Source organism: Chiloscyllium plagiosum, chromosome 5 (assembly GCF_004010195.1).
Source record: "Chiloscyllium plagiosum isolate BGI_BamShark_2017 chromosome 5, ASM401019v2, whole genome shotgun sequence".
NCBI classification, from domain to species: domain Eukaryota; kingdom Metazoa; phylum Chordata; class Chondrichthyes; order Orectolobiformes; family Hemiscylliidae; genus Chiloscyllium; species Chiloscyllium plagiosum.
In genome coordinates, this window is record NC_057714.1 from 26731600 (window position 1) to 26752037 (window position 20438).

The 20438-nt window shown below is 39.6% G+C and overlaps 1 protein-coding gene across 9 annotated transcripts in view; it reads left to right on the plus strand.

Moving 5' to 3' along the window:
• LOC122549771 (histone deacetylase 9-like) overlaps positions 1 to 20438 on the plus strand; it is a 789364-nt gene that overhangs the window by 618357 nt on the left and 150569 nt on the right. For all 9 annotated transcript variants that reach the window (XM_043689769.1, XM_043689771.1, XM_043689766.1 and 6 more), the window contains 2 exons: positions 2940 to 2989; positions 9098 to 9205. In XM_043689769.1, the coding sequence (XP_043545704.1) occupies positions 2940 to 2989; positions 9098 to 9205 (158 nt within the window). The remainder of the gene's footprint in view (positions 1 to 2939; positions 2990 to 9097; positions 9206 to 20438) is intronic.

Genomic DNA, 20438 nt, shown 5'->3' on the forward strand with positions numbered 1-20438 from the left:
GAAATGGCAAGAAAGTTGGGGAAATATTCAAAAATAAAACTCTCCACATTGAGAACAAAATTCCAAATTTCCACCTTAAGTTTTAAATGATGACTTCAGAATCTTGCTATTAAGTGGTGATTACTTTATTTCCATGAATTTGCATTTCATTATTGGCTAAGCTCACTTCATCTTTATGTACCTCCCAATTCTCCTCTCCTTCCCTGGGAAACAAGACAAATTCCCAAAGTAAGATCTGAGTGGTTATCCACCAGTAGCAGCTCACCACTTGCTCCTCCAAGTCTAAATCCACCTCTCGCTTCATCACATTGTCCCTTCATATCCTACGGGCACTGTCCTTGTAGTGATTATAATGAGGTCATCCAGCTGGACCTCATAGAATATGAGTTCCCTGATTGGCTGTCAAATCTGGTCCAATCAAGGAGCCCTGGCTGACAGATAAGAACAGGAAGGTCAGAGATCTTGTTCACTCTGAGAGCTGGGTCTGAGGGTGCTGGGACAGTGTCAAGGACTCTCCATGTATGAATAAAGGATGATTTGGTGATGGGATACCTGCCTCTGGAGAGTTAATTCAGTCCTCCTCCACCCTTTGTTTGCAATAGCAAACCACCAGCATCACCACTAGATTGCTGCCTGTCCAACTGTCACACACTTCAGCCCTTCAGAACTTCACTTTGGAACTCAGGGACATCTTCAACTTACATGCTGCTGACAGGTTGCTTTACATGCAGGGGATGTATGCATCTCATGCATCAACACAAGATCCATTCTATGACTCTGAGCTTCATTTCATAGCACTTATTTAATTTGACCTTACTTGGAGACTGCTAGCTTCTGTCTCTTGCAGTCTTTTAGCACATTGGAAGACGTAGCAGGTTGTCACTGTTCAAAACACTGAACAACCAAGGGGGCATACTCCATCACTGTCACACTTTCCACATGTGCCAGCAGCTTACACGACAAATACACTGCGTGTGCTTCAACCAAATGGCTATGTCTGAAAATGAAAGGTGACCAGTCCCTAGTGAGATTGAAAGGAGATAAGCTCTACAGGAGAGGCTTCGCAGTCAGGCAAGGGGCTTGTCCGATTGTAGTCCAGCGTTTGAACAATGGTGAATTGTGCAGCTGAGGTGTGAAGCAGTGCAGGAAGAGCAGTCTAGGTGTTGTGAAGATGTCAGGCGAAGGGGTGGGCCATGTTTTCCAACCAGGAGACAAAGGGAGAGTCTGAATAAGAGGAAAGTGAATGGAAAAGCATTTAGTGGTGAAGCAAATGCAGGAGAGGGGATTGGATCACAGATGGAGGATTGCCTTCCTCTCCACCACCGCATTCCCCAGCCGCTCCAGGTCTCTGTCAGTGAAGCAGGGTGCCAGCCTTGATTTTTAGGTCACATCCTTGCTAATAATGCTGGAGCACCAGCATGTGACAAAACACTTGGCCAAAAAAGAGGAAAAATTCAGCCCAATATTTTTGTTACTATAACACCACAATAATCCTGCAGTCAATGTATTAGAGCATATTTCATTGCAGAAGGAGTGGATGTATGTGTTTCACTTGTAATTCTTTCTTGGAAGTATACTCATTATTTTTACTGCAAGAGATGCAAGAAGCAGAGTGATTGAAGGAATGCAAACCCAAAATAAAAAGTATGAAATAATGCATGCCATGAGCAATTCTATTTAGAAGGATACAACCCGACTGATTAACTAATGGCCTTCAGGGAAAGGAAGCTGCCACCCTGACCCAGTTTGGCCTGCATACGACTCCAGCACACACGTACGGTTGATTCTTAGTGCCCTTAGGGAAACCAGTGATGGATAACGAATGCTATCATGATGGCATTGCCCAGATTCCATAAGCAAACAACATAAATTTTGTTGAGTAATAAAGACTGAGAAACACATATTTCATTATCTCACTTAAGAAACCTGGATAGAGGATTCAAGCATAAAGTGTAGGAAACTATTAAGAGTTAAAAGGCTTTGGTACCAGATCAAATCAATTAAAAACATGTAAATGTCAAAATGTCTAAAGCACTGTGGTGTATTTATCATCACCCTACCACCTTCCACATCCCCTACTATGAATTGCTCCTGCTCAACAGGGTAGTTCACCACCAGCAGTTCTTGAGGGCAGTTAGGGATGAGAAATAGATACAGACCTTGCCAGAGAGCATCCTCTGAACAAATGTATGAAAAAAAACTTTCAAAAACATTTGTGTGTATTTGCTGATCCTGTTAGTGTCCAAAATCACCAATAAAACTGTCATGGTAATTCCTGGATCAGATGTGTTGTGTCTCCTAACTTGATCCATGCAAGTTGTAATGACCTCACTCCCCTTTGTAAAGGACCCAAACACCCACCCTTCAAATTTTAAGCAAGGCTAAAGTTGAAAATCATTTTCTAATCTCCTTTATTGGGATCCTTCAGCCCCTTTTAAAACTCTCAAATTTTTTCAGGTACTTAAGGTCTTGCTGGGTTGGCTACATCCTGGTGGCAGGGCATCCACTGGTAGCCCACATTACAGAGCTAACTAATTTAACTCAAACAAATTGATATTCAAAGTGATGGCAGTTAGAAGTTTTGTATCACAGCTATTCTGCCAGTTACAGGAAAGTCCAGCCTTACATTCAATAATGCAGCACCTTTGGGCAAGGAAGGGAGAAAGTCATTTTAATTTTAAATTCCAACATATGTTGATCATGTGATATAAACAAATGTGTAATGGGCATCTGTAAAATGAACAGAAAATATCCCGCATGAGCTCAACCTTGAAATGAACATCTTGTGAGGTTATGCAGACTTGAATGTTTTCTGTACTCCGTGCTCTTCCACCAAGTTTCCTCTGTTTATGACATGGAACTTGGCTTCTGAAATTTAAAGAATGTAAAACTGAACTCACAATAATTAAGACTACTTATTCTTTTCCTTCCTCACCTAGGTTCTGTCACGCAAAATTTCTTCTCTGCTCTCCCTTGTGGGGGTCTTGGAGTAAGTATAACTTTTGTTGCTGTTCATTCTATATGTTAGTTCTTTTGTAAAAAAAATGTTCTGTGCACTGTATTAAGTCTTAGTCAGGCTTTCATTAAAGTCTGACAGCTGGAGAATTCCCCCAACCATTCTTAAGCAAAACATTGGTTGCTCAGTGAGTCACTGAAACAATGTTCTCGAATATTTAACCCCAGATGGAAAAAACATCACTTGTTCACCCTCTATGTGACGTTTTGTGCTGCCTTTTCTTCTATTCTTCGACAAGTACCTTCCCACATTAAATTTTAAGAAACTTCAGTGATGCAGCATTAAATCAAAAAGCATCTCTTAAAGTTGTGCTCCCCTCATATTTCCACCCCCACCCACCCCCTCCAACCTTTAATAGAACTGGAGGCTGACCTCACCATTCACTGAACAGGAAGTGGCAGTCATTGCACTGATGATTTACAAACTCGTGGAAATATTTATCTTGTGATATATCTTACAACAGCAATAAAAAGAAAGCTCTTAGTGACTCATCCTGAAGTAAAAGATATAATAAAACTTTGGAATTTTAATTCTGACTTCTTGATGTTTCCCCCTTCCCACAAAAAGACAACAAAACATCCTATGATAAGATGGAGAGGGACAGTCTGCGGGAATAACAAAAACCCACAAATATGCTGTGTGTAACGACTGTCCTATGTTGGGAAGTATCAGAATATATATGCACAAATGAATGGGAAAACCATCACCTAGTTGTGTTACAAACAATGCACATTAAGCTGAAGAATGTGTATCAGTAATTGCTGCAAGCCTCCTCAATCATTCTGTAGCTGGAATGATTCACTGTTGCCACTACACTAGCAATTTACAAACACTTCAACTCGTGCCAATGCCTGTGGCTTTGAGTCCTATTAGTTGCTGGCCTGAATATTTGTGGAGTGATTAGTGATGCCAAAAGTTTATAACTGTCCTAATTTCTAGATTAAAGGTTGCAAACCATACTCAAGCAGAGTCCATTGCATAATTTGAGGGAGCAAATATCTTTGAAAGCCTTTGCAGATGCAAAGCAATTTGTCCAAGTACATCTTTAAAAATAATGTTAGAGCACAGAACATATTTTTGCAACAATTTCACTCAATCTTGACTTAACTGTTTGAAAATAGCATGCAGTTGAAAAGTAGGGAATGGGGCTAGCTGAATTACTCTTGCAGAGAAATGGCATGGACTTGATAAGCTGAATAGCTTCCTTTTCTGTGCTGTGTGTTATGGTTCTATATCAGTAAACCAGGTGAATGTTAGAAATATGCAGCGAGTCGCTCAGCATTTGGAAGTGAAAAGACTGGAGATTCTTTGCCCTGACCTAATGGATCTGCTGACAGTTTTGAACATTTTCTATTCCTATTTCGTATTCCTCCATTTTCTGTCGTTAACAAACTCCATTTGATATTATTGTAGCATAAATTACTTCATTGATTTGTAGATATGTTTAAATGACACTATCATAGACAGAAGTAAAATTGCAAACAACTGAGCTCCGTTTTGCATGCTAACTGATCTGGGTTATAAAATGATCAATTCTTTTGAATAATCATAGCTTTTAATCTACTTGACGGCTGCAAATAATGGTGCAGAAAAAGAACACGGCAGATTTTATGACAATACCATCATCAGCTGCACTGCTTCAAAAGGCTTTACAGCGTTTGTTGTCATTTATAACTTGGACCTGAAACAATCCACAATTCTCTAGGCACGCTTAGCAAAATTGATAACAGACCTATTTCTCCATTTGCACAGCTCAGAGGAGGCAATTCAAATCATCACCAATGGCAGCAAGTATTATTTTTTGACAGGGTCATAAAAATATAAAGGAGCCGTGCTTGTGACACTGGATGAGAAATTGGCACTTAGATTGGCTAGGGTTAATATATCTAGATTAGCTGGTGGCTCAGGGAATATGATGTTTGCAAACAGGATATGATTTTATAGAAGATGATTTCTTTCCTGATGCCCTGGAGAGTATCCAGCACACATCAGACAATACCAGTTGACTTGTATCATCTGAACTTGGGCAATTCACTGAAATTGTACCTAAAAGCTACAGAATGATAAAACTGGGAGAGAAATAACATTGGATTCGTTTGACTAGTGACTGAATCACTAGAATTAATTTTCACATGAAATGAGTCAGTCACATTGCATTCTGACAGTAATTTCCTTACTGAGCCATTTGATTCAGAAAGCTGTCTTTACAAGATCCAAGTCCAAATCATTAGTTGTAAAATCACAGTCATAAGAATTAAAAATAAAAACATGTTGCACATTTAGAAGAAGTAAGTAGATAGAATTTTGCTTCCCCTCATGCCAATAATCTGCCACTTTGAAATCAGAATCTGCAATAGGAAAACTACAACCTGGCATAATCACCCTTTTGATAGCTCAGTCCATTTCCTTTATGACATATTATCCAAGAACAGATGCAATAGATTCTCTGTAAGCCTGTCTCTGAACTTGACAATGAGCAACTAAAGGGGCCATTGGGACCAATAATCAGAGTCTGTAGAGCTCTCAACTGCGAATATTAATTTTCTCAAAAAAAGACAAAAAAGACACCACGCTTTAATTTCTTCAAATAAAAACCCTGCATGGAACATTTTGAACCATTTTTATGTTAAAAGTAACAACTAATTTTGCTGTTTTATTCAATTATACATTGCTTGTCAATGTGTTTTAACTTTTTTTTATGGTGAATTTAATGACAACACTTCCCTTCACATACAAGATATTGCTAATTAGCTTTTAAATTCTGCCGCAATAATATTGAAACACGTCCATTTAAACATCGAGCATGACTCACACATGGACAAAGTGATGCAATGTGTTTGGACTCTGAATTTCACATCAGGGGTCTGGGTTTGAATCGACTCCAGAATGATAAGATGAAAGCTCCCTCCTGCCAGCTGCGGCACTTGTATGTAAAATATGTTCAAGCAGTCTCAACCTGATTCATAGTGAACCCACAGCACAAAACTATTCACGATTGCAAGCTAATTATTGGCAATCTCACACTGCAGGGACACAAGACTGTTTGGTATAACAATCGAAACTTATCAGTACAATCCCAGTTTGCTGCTCTAAGAGTTGTTATTAGGCAGTATCCTCCCCATTACTATCTGAAGCAGTGGGTGTTACATGCAGGAGTCCCGTGCATTTGTAGAGTTAAAGAGGTTCACAGACTCGCAGGTAGCCTGTAATATTTACTGCCTTGAGGAGTCTGTGGGCAATGTATATTTAGAATCCAATCGACTTCACCTCCTTTCTCATTATCTAATGTCCTCCAAAAAAGACACCACATCTTAACTTCTTCAAATAAAAACCCTGCAGGGAATATTTTGAACCATTTTTATATTAAAAGTAACAACTAATTTTGCTGTTTTATTCAATTATACATTGCCTGTCAATGTGTTTTAAATTTTTTTATGGTGAATTTAATGACAACACCTCCCTTCACTTACAAGATATTGCTAATTAGTTTTTAAATTCTGCCGCAATAATATTGAAACATGTCCATTTAAACATCGAGCATGTCTCACACATGAGCTAGTAAATCATTCTGGTTAAGAAAATGTCATGACCAATGGAACAGATTTTCTTAAAACTTGTCACTTTTTAAAAATGAATTAGCTTTGCACACAGCATACCTTGTTCCTGACAGAGTGGAGATGTTTTCTTTACCCAGCTCCTCCCAACTGCCCACCTTTCCCAATGCTGGCTCTCGAGGAGCATGGTAATGACTTAACTTAGACAAATCTAATCACCAACTTTGTGTTTCTTGCCTTCATCCTCATGCCTGTGGGACAGTAGGATGTAGTGATGTGCTGTTTGTGTCCATTGTCCACCCCCATTCCCATCCAATTCAAGTAAGAAAATCCAGTTACTGGAAAGGCAACTTGCATGTTAGGTTCTGATACTGATGCCAGCCTAATTCCCGGGGCAGGAATATAGATATGGCCATGGCAGGACATCAGTCATGACTTTTGTGCAATCAATTACAAAGTTATTCTCCTGTATATCCAATTGAAGCTGACAAGGCAATCAGAAGGCTGGAATATTGTCAGACTGGCAGTCCCACCTGCAGAGTAATGGTTGTCGATAAGGTAATAAGGTGGGTTTGAGGGCATCTCAACATGGACACACTCCCAACTGTTCATAGGGAAGTCAAGAACTAAAGAATTCCCTCTGCAGAAGTAATGATAAGGAAACTGTCAGTCTCCACAAAAGATAGGGCCCACTCCAACGATGGGAACATTACTGCCAATGTAGCATAATGTCCCCTAAGTGGGGTCATCATTGTTTGAATTGCCTGCCTGCATGAAGCAGGAAGCCATTGCTAGTGCCAACCCTATAAATTTTCCCTGAGGCAGGAATACATCTGAGTATGTACCCTGACATAGCACCTCCCTATTTTCCAGGTATGACTCCAACCACTGCAATTGACTCCAACCTTGTATTTTTAATTGCAAATCTAGACCAATAGAAAACAAAATTATGTCACAGTATTTATATGTGTGTGTGTTTTTAAAGTAACCTGACAAGTCTTTTTCAATCAGCGTATGCATTCAAGAATTGCAACTTTAAAATAAGACACGTTGATTAAGTGGTTAAGTTTTGCACACCTCACATTTTCTAGTTGTGCTCAAACTGTAAAATTTACTAGTTGCCTACGTATGACGTACCCAGCCCCAACTAAATAAAATAAACGTAATAAGGCAGACTTGTTTCTGGTTTAAACAGGATTGATGATTGTTTTAAGCAGCTGAAGCTTGGAAAGTGGCTCCAACCAATTTCATGTCACAGGTTTTTTCAAGCACTGTTAGATATAAACTCAGAAGAAATAGGAGGATTGACCATTCAGCCCATCAAGTCTTTTGATATGTTCAAGATATTAACTTCATTTTACTGCATGTTCCACCTTAAACTTGCATTGCACCATTCAGTCATTCCTTTATAATTTCTCAGTCACTGATTAATCTAGAAACAGGCATAAAGTTGAAGAAACAAAGACCAATTTTAATTCTGAATTCCTGGAATGTCCAGTTGTTGAGGCATTTAATACTTTTTACATCTTATCAGCTACTCTAAGGAAAAGGTGTCTCTAAAGTGTTCATCCTTTTCATAACATATTCTAGTAATTCTGAAATTCATCAGATTTGCAGGCATATTTTCTCTTTCTTTACTCTTTCTCTGTAAATTCAAGGTTCCTAATAATGAAATTAAATTGTTTCATAAATTGTTTTTGGCATCAGAAAGACACATACAAGACTATTAGTAATCTTTTCCATTGACTGTAAACTACCTGAAGAATTTTTACTGCAGAATATCCATCTCTAACAGGCAGCAGTAATACGGTAAGAGTTTAGCTATTTCAATGCTTGTCATAATCAGTTAATTTCCAATTGGTGGTACTTATAAAAATTATATACTATGGAAAAGGAAATTATTAGCACAATATTAAAGTATTTATTACAGTAATACATAGAAATCTGTATTAGTGGATAAGGAATATAAGTACTAGAGTGTCATTTGTACCATTGATGTGTAGGCAGATAATTTTAATGAGACATAATTCTATTTCATTACGTATTGTTTCGTCATTTAAATAATACTGTTTTATGTCACAAAGAATTGGAGGTAAAACAACATTTTTAAAGAATGCTTCTAAAATTGCTGAGTATGCTTTCTGTTAGTATCTAATGTGATAAACATTAACTTGGTTTTCTTTTCAATTTCTTTGGCACTTGTTTAACAGAGTCATGCACATACCACAGACCCCTGGCTCATATCAAACCACTACTGTGGCCTGTGTATAACAGTCTTGCAAAGTAAGCTAGATCCGGTCCATGCATGTGATGTTGTTTGTAATGAAGTCTAAACACTGAGTGGCAGTGAGGCATGACAGGAATGTATTTCCATTGGACATGGCTGTGTATAAAAAAGCATAAGCAATCCGTGTCCAGAAGGTCCGTTCAGCTGGCCAAGAAGGAAGACTAATGTTATTGTACATTGGCTGTCATCCTGCCAGCCCTCCCTCACAGATTTGTTTCTCTTTGCTGTCTGTTTGCTCAGGTGGACAGTGACACCATTTGGAATGAGATGCACTCGTCCAGTGCTGCACGCATGGCCGTTGGCTGTGTCATTGAGATGGCTTCCAAAGTGGCCTCTGGAGAGCTAAAGGTGAGGTCCAACAACGTTGTGTGTGGGAATTATTGAGGAAGCAAGAGACAGAGAAAATTAACACAAATACTAAGGCCTATTCACTGGGAAATAGTTAGTTGACTGAGAAACTACGGATCTAAAGTGTAATTGCCCACATTAAAGTGATGCATTGTGAAATATATTCATTGTACCTATGTATTGTCATCCTCCTACTGTTCTTTTAACTTCATTTCATACTAAAATGTCTAGTAAGCTTTATTTCCTGAAAAGAAATTGTCCCCAGTGCAATAAGCCTGCAGCGATTCGTGCCTGGTGAAAAGTTTTAAATTCATACAGCCTTGACCCAGTTGAAGTTCTTGTGAATGGGATAGAAACTCTTTATGCTTTTCTAACTAGATTGTGTTTGTTGAGCATTTATAACAACCCAAATTGAAACATTGAAAACAGAAAGAACAATAAAGTAATGCACTCCGTTCAAATGGAAATACCTCACGTATGCAATATCTTCATCATGCGGAATTCTTATTTGAAATACGTTTGTGTGAATTGGTCAGTCAGTTCATAGCTGGACAGATCAAGTGATAAGTTTACAACCTATGTGGCTATAATTTTCAATAAAGTCTCAAACTACCAGCAGAAAACATATGTATGTTTTTGCATTTTATAATGTGTGTTGCTGAGAGTTCTTTTTGATTGGAGTGGAATCTTCACAATATCACAGAACCGTGAGAGAGTACAGAGCAGTTGAAAACTGGAAAACAAATCAATTTTTATATATCATCTGTTACATCCCCACTTCTTCATATCCCACTGACTATAAATTAAAACAAACTGTCTCTAAATTTTTAAATAATTCCATGGTAACCCCTGCTTCAACTCAGAGTAAGAGCTTGTTCCACTGAACAATAAATCATTGGCATTTTTTTCAGGTGTAGTCTTTCCTCTCCTAAGAATGCCACATTGTAGTTGCTACCTAATTTCATAATTCATCTCATTGTATCCTCCCTACTGCTTGAATTAAAAAAAATCTTTCCAGATCAGCCTTCCATCCCAGTTAAGTCAAAGCACATTTTCTCTCTGGACCATTTAGGCTGGAACAGACTACATAATCTGAACTCTGTAGTTACAAAGTCTTTTTCAACCAACTCTTCAGCCTGGATTTCACTGAGTGGGGAGAAAGCACACACATTAGGAGCAGGAGTAGGCCACTTGGCCCCTCTAGCTTGCTACATTCAGTATGATTATGGGTGGTCTGATTGTGGCATCAATGCCCTACTTCACCACCCTTGATAGTCATTGACTCTGAGCAAGATGGTGCCCATCAAGGCCAGGGCACTTGTCAGATTTTAGTTCTCATAATATTCTCAGTATTGTCTCCTTTGTCGCTGTGATCCTTTTAACTTCCTTGCTCCCTTTCAGATCATATCTCAGATGTTATTGGTGTCCACTACAGTGAAGGCTTGTACAAAATAACTGTCCTTGTCACCTACCACTTCCCTATGTTCTATTATTAATTTCCCCAACTCACTACAGAAACAACATTCACTTGAATCACTCATTTCTTTTTTAAATACCTGTAGAACCATATTGTTTGTTTATATATTTCTAGCTAGCTTTTGCTCATGCTATAATTTTCCCTTCCTTCTTAATCTATTAATCATTCTTTAATGTTACTTATACTTAGCTCACCTGTCCGCCACTATTTGTGAAAGAATTGTATGCTTTTTCTTTCAGTTTGGTGCTATCTTTAAATTACTTAATTCATCATGGATAGTATGTGCTTCCCTTGGAATTGATTTACTTCCTTAGAAGGTATTTTTTCTTTGCAATATCTCCTTATGTCCCCCATCGGAAAGCCTGGGAGCCCATTAGAAATGGCAGGTGGATCCCAATCCAACAATTGTTGACCCCATTTCTGGACATATTAATTTTCAGATATTTTTCTGATGGAATAGGGCTGCTTAAGTTGTGTCCCTGCACATCGTACCCCCAAATGGCCCAGCTCCGTTGCAGAAAAAGGCCTGGCCTACTCCTCTGCAATTCTCAAGAGTTGTGTTTGCTCCTCAAAGTATTGTTGCCCCTGGCACCTCAGAGTTGTCATGAAAAATAATCTGCTTGAGGTAACTTACAAGTTATAGATTCAAAACATTCTCCTCAAAGTCTCCCTTAACAGGCTATGCTCCCTAGCCGTATAACCCTCCTCATGAGCCTCATACCACCCCATGCCAAGACATGGCATTTCAACCAATCACATGACTTTTCATGGCTTTATGCTGAGCTGTGGCACTTCTATGCCGATTCACCCATCATATGACATGAGGAAACAATGAACCTTGCTGCAACAGTAGGATGTATGAAACCTTTCTAACAATGTCAAGCATTCATTGCTCTCCATTTGTTACCAGCCCATAAAGATTCATCATCCAGACTTTTTAAAAGTATCAATAGCACAATGTATTGGTTTGGGCTGCTACTGAAATCTTAAATGGTTTAGGATAATTGGCACATTTGTTGTCCTGTAGTAAGCAGAATTTTTTTTCCAGATAATGGAAATATTTCAATTAATGACCTTTTTAAAAGCTTTCTTCCACACACCTTAGCCAATCCTAATGTGAGCTTGTGTACATCAACCAAATCTCCTCACAATTGCAAACAAAAGCTGAAATTGCTCAAAAAGCTCAACAGGTCTGGCAGCATCTGTGCAGAGAAATCAAAGTTAACATTTCGGGTTCAGTGACCCTTCTTCAGAATGGCCTTTGTTCCAAGGACAATAACGATAGCTTTTCTAACCGAATCATTTAGCTCAAACCTCATCACCTGGGGCAGCACAGTGGCTCAGTGGTTCGCACTGCTGCCTCACAGTGCCGGGGCCTGGGTTCAATTCCAACCTCGGGTGATTGTCTGTTGGGATTTTGGACATTCTCCCAATGTCTGTGTGGCTTTCCTCCAGGTGCTCCAGTTTCCTCCCACAGTCCAAAGATGAGCTGGTTAGGTGGATTGGCCATGGTAAATTGCCCATCATGTGCAGGGTAGGTGGATTAGCCATGAAAAATGAAGGGTCCCAAGAATGGGGTGGGTCTGGGAAGTATGCTCTTCAGTGGATCCATGTGGACTGAATGGCCTGATTCCACACTGTAGGGACTCTACAAATAACTGAATTCCAGTATCCTTAGAATCACCTCAAGAATCTTCATATCAATTTTAAAGTTTAGTGACCAGAACTGAATACAATACTCCTCACTGCGATCTAACCTAAATATTATGAAGGTTCAGCATAACTCCCTGATTCTGTACTCAGTGGATTGGATTTTCACAGAATCAGAATCGATGTTTCCCCTAAGATGTGGGATAAGCATGCACAGCTGCTCCAAGGTTCCATGCAAGGTGATCAGAGTGTTCATTGAGGCATTCTGGAAGTCACTACTATGCATGGGCCTTGGGGACGCATGTAGCGGGAATGAGGAAACATTTAATAATGCTAAGTGGGACTGACGTTTTGGATTTCTGCCCTTATTTCTGGTATTCCTAATTTTCCCTTTTGTGGGTTAAGGGAGCGAGTAGTCCTGATCTGCAAAACTCCTGAGGATTAGGCATCCCATACCTCACTGCAATTGACATGGTTTTGACCAGGCTCTGGAAACTCCTGGCTCATAGCCCCTCAGAGAAGTCATGAACTTTTAGCTGGATTTGGGAGGCTTCAGAACCATCCTATATTCCCACCAATCTTCGTGGTTTCTTTTTATTCCCCTTCATGGTCTCAGCCAAGCCTTATTATGCATCCTTAGCCTTAACTTCTGAGAGGATTAATTTTGTTTACATAGCTGTACAGAAGTGATGACTGATTGATAATTCTTATAATAAGATACTTTTTTTCCCTGTGATTCCTTTTGTCAATGGCTCAATGTTCACTTGCACAAGGTTTGAGATATCAAGAACTCAAAGATTCTGTTTTAGATAGTTTGATAATTTGTTTTATTGAAAGAGGTATAGAAAGGCTATTCTTTTTAAAAACAATTATGAGAACTTTTTAACCAGTTTCCCTCATTCTAGCTCCTTGTCTTTTTGTATCTTTTAAGATATTGGAATGTCTTTGTGAACAATGGTTCATGAGTGATACTTTTAACATGGCTTATGACATTTTCCACTTTACAGACATGACTTTCTTCAATTTATAACTTTCAATGATGTGGTAAAAGGTGTTTTTGAGCAAGATATGTATCCCACACATTTGGACATTGTGACATTTCACATGCAGAATGCTATGCTTGTAGATTATCCACTGTGTAAGTCCCTGATTAATGTAATTGCCTCTTATAGAACTCACACCATTCACAAGTACAATCCACATGTTCAGACAGACAAATAATTACACCACCCATTCTAGTTGCAGTCACAGCCATTTTCCATTTCCATTGTGCATTCATGGTTTACGTAAGGATGGAGGCAGCACGAGTCATACTTGGCAGGGTGACCCACAGGCGCAGCTCGTAATCAAAGATCCCCTTGCCAAATGTTTTTTTTCTTGTATTTTCTGTTGGCCTCCATTAGTGCTGAACTTCCATGTGTTCCCATATAACTTTACAATTTACATTTTCATGTCCCAGAATTAGCCTGTGGCTTAGCTGCACCAATCGCTGTCCTGCAATGTCCCCAATGGTGTGCTGAACTCACAAGGTACCCACTCCGTTGAAAATTCTAGTTTGCAGGATGGTGACTCTTGCTGTCCTCCCAACCCTCCCGCCAGTAACCATGTCCTCCTGTGCATGATAATTTCCCACCTTTACATGTTGCGTTGCACCACTTGACAATTATCGTCCCCTCGACATTGCAGTGTGCTTCCTCCAGTCTCAACAACTGACTTCTCCAGCATCTCTACCACAGAAGTGGCCCCTTAATATTCCCTTGACTTTTTTTTTGAGCCAAACACCAGGACCAACTGTGATCCACCCCCATGACCAATATGAAAATCAGGCTGACTGATGAGTGGCCATGCCTGTGACTGATCTCTGCACAGCTCCCTTACTGACATAACATTAATCCATGGATTGGCTACACTACATCTGCAGGACGGACTGTGATCCATTCCTCGGACTGTGGTGATAAGATCCCATAACCCTGACTGTCTCAAGCAGCTAACTGATCAATTGTTTACTCCGTCTTACTATATTGGGATCTCATAACTGTTGATAGTCCCCCTTGACTTGACTGAGAGCTACTCCCCTTAGACGTTGAGATATGACTTTTAGATGAAGGATATGCAGTATGTGTGTAGCCTGCACTGCTGTTACATGCTATAGGTGTGAAATTTGCAGCAACATGTTCATCCCTTTGACAGATCGATGTTGAGAACTATTACACTTTGTATCTGCACTAAATGACAAAGCAACACAGAAGTACTGAGAGTCTTTAAATTCTGAAAGTGAAAAAATGCGAAAAAAGCAAGACATGCAAAAGTAGAGATGCTGTGAGCATTGATGTAAAGACACAAAGTGAATGAGCATGATAAAAACCAAGCAATGGCATAGGTAGGATCATGCCCTGAGATGCTGTTGCCTGGTGAGGAACATTGAAGTTATTCAAAGTCAATGGTGTGCTGAACTCATGAGGTATCTGGTCCTATTTCCATGTTGAAAATTCTAGTTTGCATACGACAAGTGGAAAGATAGGAAGCTGAATGATAATAAGACCAGAAGTTCACTTATTATGGCCATTAACGAACAACAATCCCCCTAACGAGCAATTCACTTCTCCCTAGTGAGAATCTCTCTTTGATGCCTGGGACTTGCTTAAAAGATACGGTGCAATGTTCCTGACATTGAAATAAGCTTTGCTGGGTCTCTCACACAATTCTGCTGCATTTCTCAAAGCCCATATCATTCCTTCTCTTATAAGATTCCACCCAAAGTATCTGCAAAGGGATGTCGAAGAGTTAAGTGAGTGGGAAATAAAATTGGCAAATAAAGTATAATCTTGGAAAATGGGAGCTTTTGCACTTTGACAGAAAGTATAGAAAAGCCAAAAAGATTCATTCATGAATCATAGAACAAATATTAACAGCCAAAATTTAGAAAGGTGAATGGAATGTCAACATTTATGGCAAGTGGGATGGAATACAAAAGTAAGGAAGTCTTACTACAGCTATAGAGGGCATCGGTAAGACATACATCAGGAGCACTGTGTGAAATTTGGTCTCCTTAAGGAAGGATACATTTGCTTTGCGAGGGGTTCAGACTGATTGCTGGGATGAAAGGGTTGTTCTGTGAGGAAAAGTAGAGTAGGTTGGCGTAATATGCATAGGAGTCTAGAAGAATGAGGTGATCTGATTGAAGCATATCAAATTCTGAGGGTACTTGACAGGGTAAATACTGAAACAATATTTTCACACGTGGAAGAATCTGGAACTAAGAGGCACAGATTAAAAATAAGGGGTCACCCACTTAAGACGAGATGAGAAGCATCTCTTGTTTCAGAGTGTCATTATTCTTTGGAACTCTCTTCCACAAAGAGCAATGGAAGTTGGGTCATTGAATGTGTTTAAGACTGATTTTGATAGATTTTTGATTGACAAAGATTGTGGGGACAGGCACTAAAGTGGAAGTCAAGGCCACAGTCAGATCAGCCATGCTCTTCACTCCTCTGAGGCCCTTCAGTGACATTAAATGATGAGTTAAGTGCCATAATTTACCTACTGGCAGGTAGGTCCCCCCAAATGATATCCTGCTCCTGGTAAAAGGAATAGGGTAGCAGGCAGAGTGCCTCCCACTCCCCAAGATTCCATTGTACGTCCATCTTAAAACTGCCAGAGTATTATCCAACCAAATAGCCTCTGCAACCTTCAAACATATATCCACCCAAGATCTTTGGACTCTTCAGCATTGTGACATTGTGGGAAGCATTTTACCCTAGCACCCCCATCCATGTCACATTAACTAAAAGAGATGGCCAGCCCACTGCATTCCACTTTCCTGATGGTGGGTTGACATTTCGCCACTAAGTTCTCAGAATCTTTAAGGTGGATCAACTTCATAGTTAAGAAAGCATTTTGCATTTATTTGCAGGTCATGATTATTCATTACCGACTCAGCCTTTGGAAGTATGCTCTCAGGTGCGATCTTGTTAACCAAAAACTAGAAAAAGTGTGTTTCACAAACCCGGCTATATAGACCAGGAAGATATTTGCACATCAAGCCTTTTCCTCCAAGTTCTGATGAGGACACCCTTCTTCAGTTACTTGGCTCCATTAAAGCCATGCCATCTCTTTGCACAAAGGCTTACACATTAAGGGTGAAGCCTCTCCGTGCTGATCAGCTCATGACAACTCTCAGTTACATACAGTTTGGCTTGTTTTTATTAAATGTTGACAGTGTTAGGGGTGAACCCTGACCAAGCCAACAAGCCTGCTCATGTGAGGTAGTCACAATGGCAAATACCAGCAAACCTGACTGAGGATTATGTGGTGAAGCTACCAAACAGGGCCACTTGCATGCCAAACAGCATAAGCAGCAAGTGATAGTCAAAGCTAAACGATACTACAACCATCAGATCAAATCTAGTTGTGAGTGGTGGCGAACATTAAACAACTCACTGTCTCCCCCAACTATCCATGGCTGCTTCATCAATGTCCTTCTCTCCATCATAAGGTCAGAAGTGGGGATGTTCACTGATGATTACATAATGTTCAATACCATTCGCAACTCTTCAGGTACTGAAGCAGTCCATTTTTCAAATACAACAAGATATGGACAATATCCAGGCTTAGGCTGACAAATGGCAAGGAATATTCTCACCACACTAATGCCAGATTATGACCATCTCCAATAAGAGACAATCTAAGCACAGGCCCTTGATATTCAATGGTCTTAAACTTACTGAATCCCTCACTATCATCAACCCATCATTGACCTGAAACTCACTGGACTTGCCATATAAACACAGTGGCTACAAGAACAGGTCAGAGGCTAAGAATACTGTGGTGAGTAACTCACCACTTGACTTGCCATAGCCTGTCTATTATCTACAAGGCACAAGTCAGGAGTGTGATTGAACAATCCCCACTTGCCTTGATGGATGCAGCTCCAAAAACATTTGAGAAGCTTGACATCATCCAGGACACTTGATTGGTCCCATATCCACAAGCATCCACTCTCTCCATAATGAACAGCAATGTGTACTGTGCCCAGAATGCCCAGCAGAAATTCACCAAAGATGCTCAGACAGCACCTTCCAAATCCACGATCACTTCCATCTAGAAGGATAAAGGCAAGTGCCCCTCCAAGCCACACACCATCCTGACTTGGAAGTATATCGCCATTTCTTCACTGCCTCTGGGTCAAAATCCTGGAATTCCCTCCCTAATGACATTGTGGGTCTACCTACAGTACATGGAGTGCAGAGTTTAAGAAGGTGCCTTCTCAAGGACATCAGGGATGGGCAATGAATACTGGCCAGCCAGCGATGCCCACATCCAACAAATGAATTTTTTAAAATATGCTTTGTCCTTTTGTTTAAATGTTATGTAATGACTCTATGTACATGGTGCCTTGCAGACTCAGGTTTGACCAAGATTAATGTCATGTTTCATAATTGCTAAGATTAGTTCACATGAGAATCATTAGTAAGTTTCCTATTTGAGCTGATTGGACCTAAAGATTGTCCTCGTTTTACTAATATTTTCCTGTAGGCTTGAGGTGATCTCGATACCTGTTGATAATGGGCCACTTTATTTTCCTCTCAGCTAATTCACTGGACATGATACATTGTGACAAATAACAATGATTGGAGGGGTCAGGACTTTTCAGATAGGGATAATCATAGGAAAAATATGAACTTTAGTCCAAATCTAACTATCATGAGGTTCATATGGGCACATTTTCTTTTTTTCAAGATCACTTTAATGGCCAATGGAAAGTTATTTTGTTACTGACAAAATTTGGATTCCTTTTTGCACTGTACATTGAAGATCTGAATCAGAGCCAACCAGGGTCCAGCTTTTACACCAATGTTGCATTCCACAGTTTTTAAACACTTTGATACCCTATTCCATGTCATTCCCTCACCATTGACTGTAATAATTGTGCCTCTGTAGCACTCATTATCCCTCCCTGCCACTTACATTAACCTCTCCAAAAGCAGTTTCTATGTGTAAGCACATTTCATTGATGTGCAGCGCCTAATTTTCCACACACACACAATGTAGCATTACGCATGAATGGACGGAAGGATAACTTTTACAAAAAAAAGAACTGTCAAATAGCACAAATAGAGCATATCACAAAATCCAGTTTATGAGAATGACTTGGTGAAGGGAGCTTTATGTTGTGCGTATTCTAATAGTAAATTTCTTCTGTGTCCAATGAGATTTTACGCATTTGAAACATTCTTCTGCTTTAATTAACTGTGTACAGACCAAGCCTTACAGCTGTAAGAAACCAGGCTTACATTGACTTTTAAGAAGATCTAAATTGGTGGCTTATTCACCAATTAAATGTCTGAAAAACTTCAAAAGCAAGTGACTTGCAACATAATGTTTTAATTGGAACAAAATTCCTCAGCACAAACTATATCACTCTGATAATGAGTATACAATATAAAAATTACCTTTTGTCGATATTTACAGACAAATTTATTATTCATTTAAATAATACCCATTCTTCTATTTGAACATGTTATATCAAACAATTAATTAATTCTGTGATCATCGTTAACTAATAATCGAAAGAATGCCCTCTCTTGCTGCTTAAGTGGTTATAGCTGTTCTTCAAGCAAGAACCTAACCAGCGAATGCAATCTGGTAACTTGACAAAAGAGGAAGTATAGCTATGCTTGATCTTCAAAGCATATGTCTTTTTCTTCTTGTAGTAGATGTAGCATATGTATCCAAAAGGGTTAATACTGAAGAGTGCCATAAGCACCGTGAACTATGATGAGGTTATATGGATTTGTGGGTGAACAGCTGAGGATTTCAAAGAAGTGAAACCCAACATCTGGTTCTCCTCAGTCTCTGCAACAATGTCTATCATATCAATGTAACCTGTAACTAGCCATTAACGTGCAATAAACTATACCTTGTTAACTACAAAAGACTTTTTGAGTGAGACCAGGAAATGATTTTCCTTTACTGCACTAGACTAAGAAGGCCCTGTGGTTTGCTACATTCTGAGGATGGTGGCAGCAACTCCCAACAATGAAGAATACTCTGATGAGTTGTAAGACCATTTCAGACCTGGTAAGGGATGCACTAAAACGGGAGGGTTAACAACTCCCTGGAAAAGGAGATAGAGCAACTCCAAAGCAGATGCAGGCTACATTGTGAGACAGTGTCTGTGAGAGCAGTTCCAAGTTGGATACATCAGTGAACAAACAGACATTGGAGGCTCTGAGGGAAGTTTAAAATCACTGGTGAGCCAGGAGATTATTGAAAATGGCCAGTAATCCAGACTGTAAAAGCATTATTTGTAGCACAGATCAAGTATCGCCACCAATAGCAAGGAACAGCCTCAGAATTGGAAGTAAAAGACTACAAGAGAAGTATTAATCCAAGGCTGCCAATCCAGAGACACCAAAAAGGCAATAATCAACATTGGGGAGATTAAAAATCAACGCAACTCTAATCCAACTGGGACAGAAAGTTTTCAAAACTTCATTCAAGCCACAGAAAAGGTGGACAATTCTTCATAAAGAACTACAATAAAGGTAGAAACTATTTTTTTAAACTACAAGGAACAGAAATCATTTGGTAAAACTGTGATTAAAGTGGAAATCAATTAATAAAGACTCAAACTGGGAAATTGAACAATGAAATTGGGGAAAAGGCGAGAATTTTTCATTTCACCTGCAAAGGGTGGGTAACCTCCATTTTATCCATGAAAGTTGGAATCCACCATTTTAGCTGTGAGAAGGTGGCAATCCTCCATTTCAGAGTCTAGATTAGAGTGGTGCTGGAAAAGCACAGCAGGTGAGTCAGCATCCGAGGAGCAGGAAAATCAATGTATCAGGCAAAAACCCTTCATCTTCATTCCTGATGAAGGGCTTTTGCCTGAAACATCGATTTTCTTGCTCCTCAGATGCTGCCTGACCTGCTGTGCTTTTCCAGCATCACTCCAATCTAGACTCTGATTTCTCGCGTCTGCAGTCCTCACCTTTGCCTAATCCTCCATTTCAGCTAAAAATAAACACTTGAAAAACCTTTAGTATAGCAGCAGCGAGCAGCTCTGCTGTCAATGAAATGCAGTTACAGTTAAATGAAAGACTT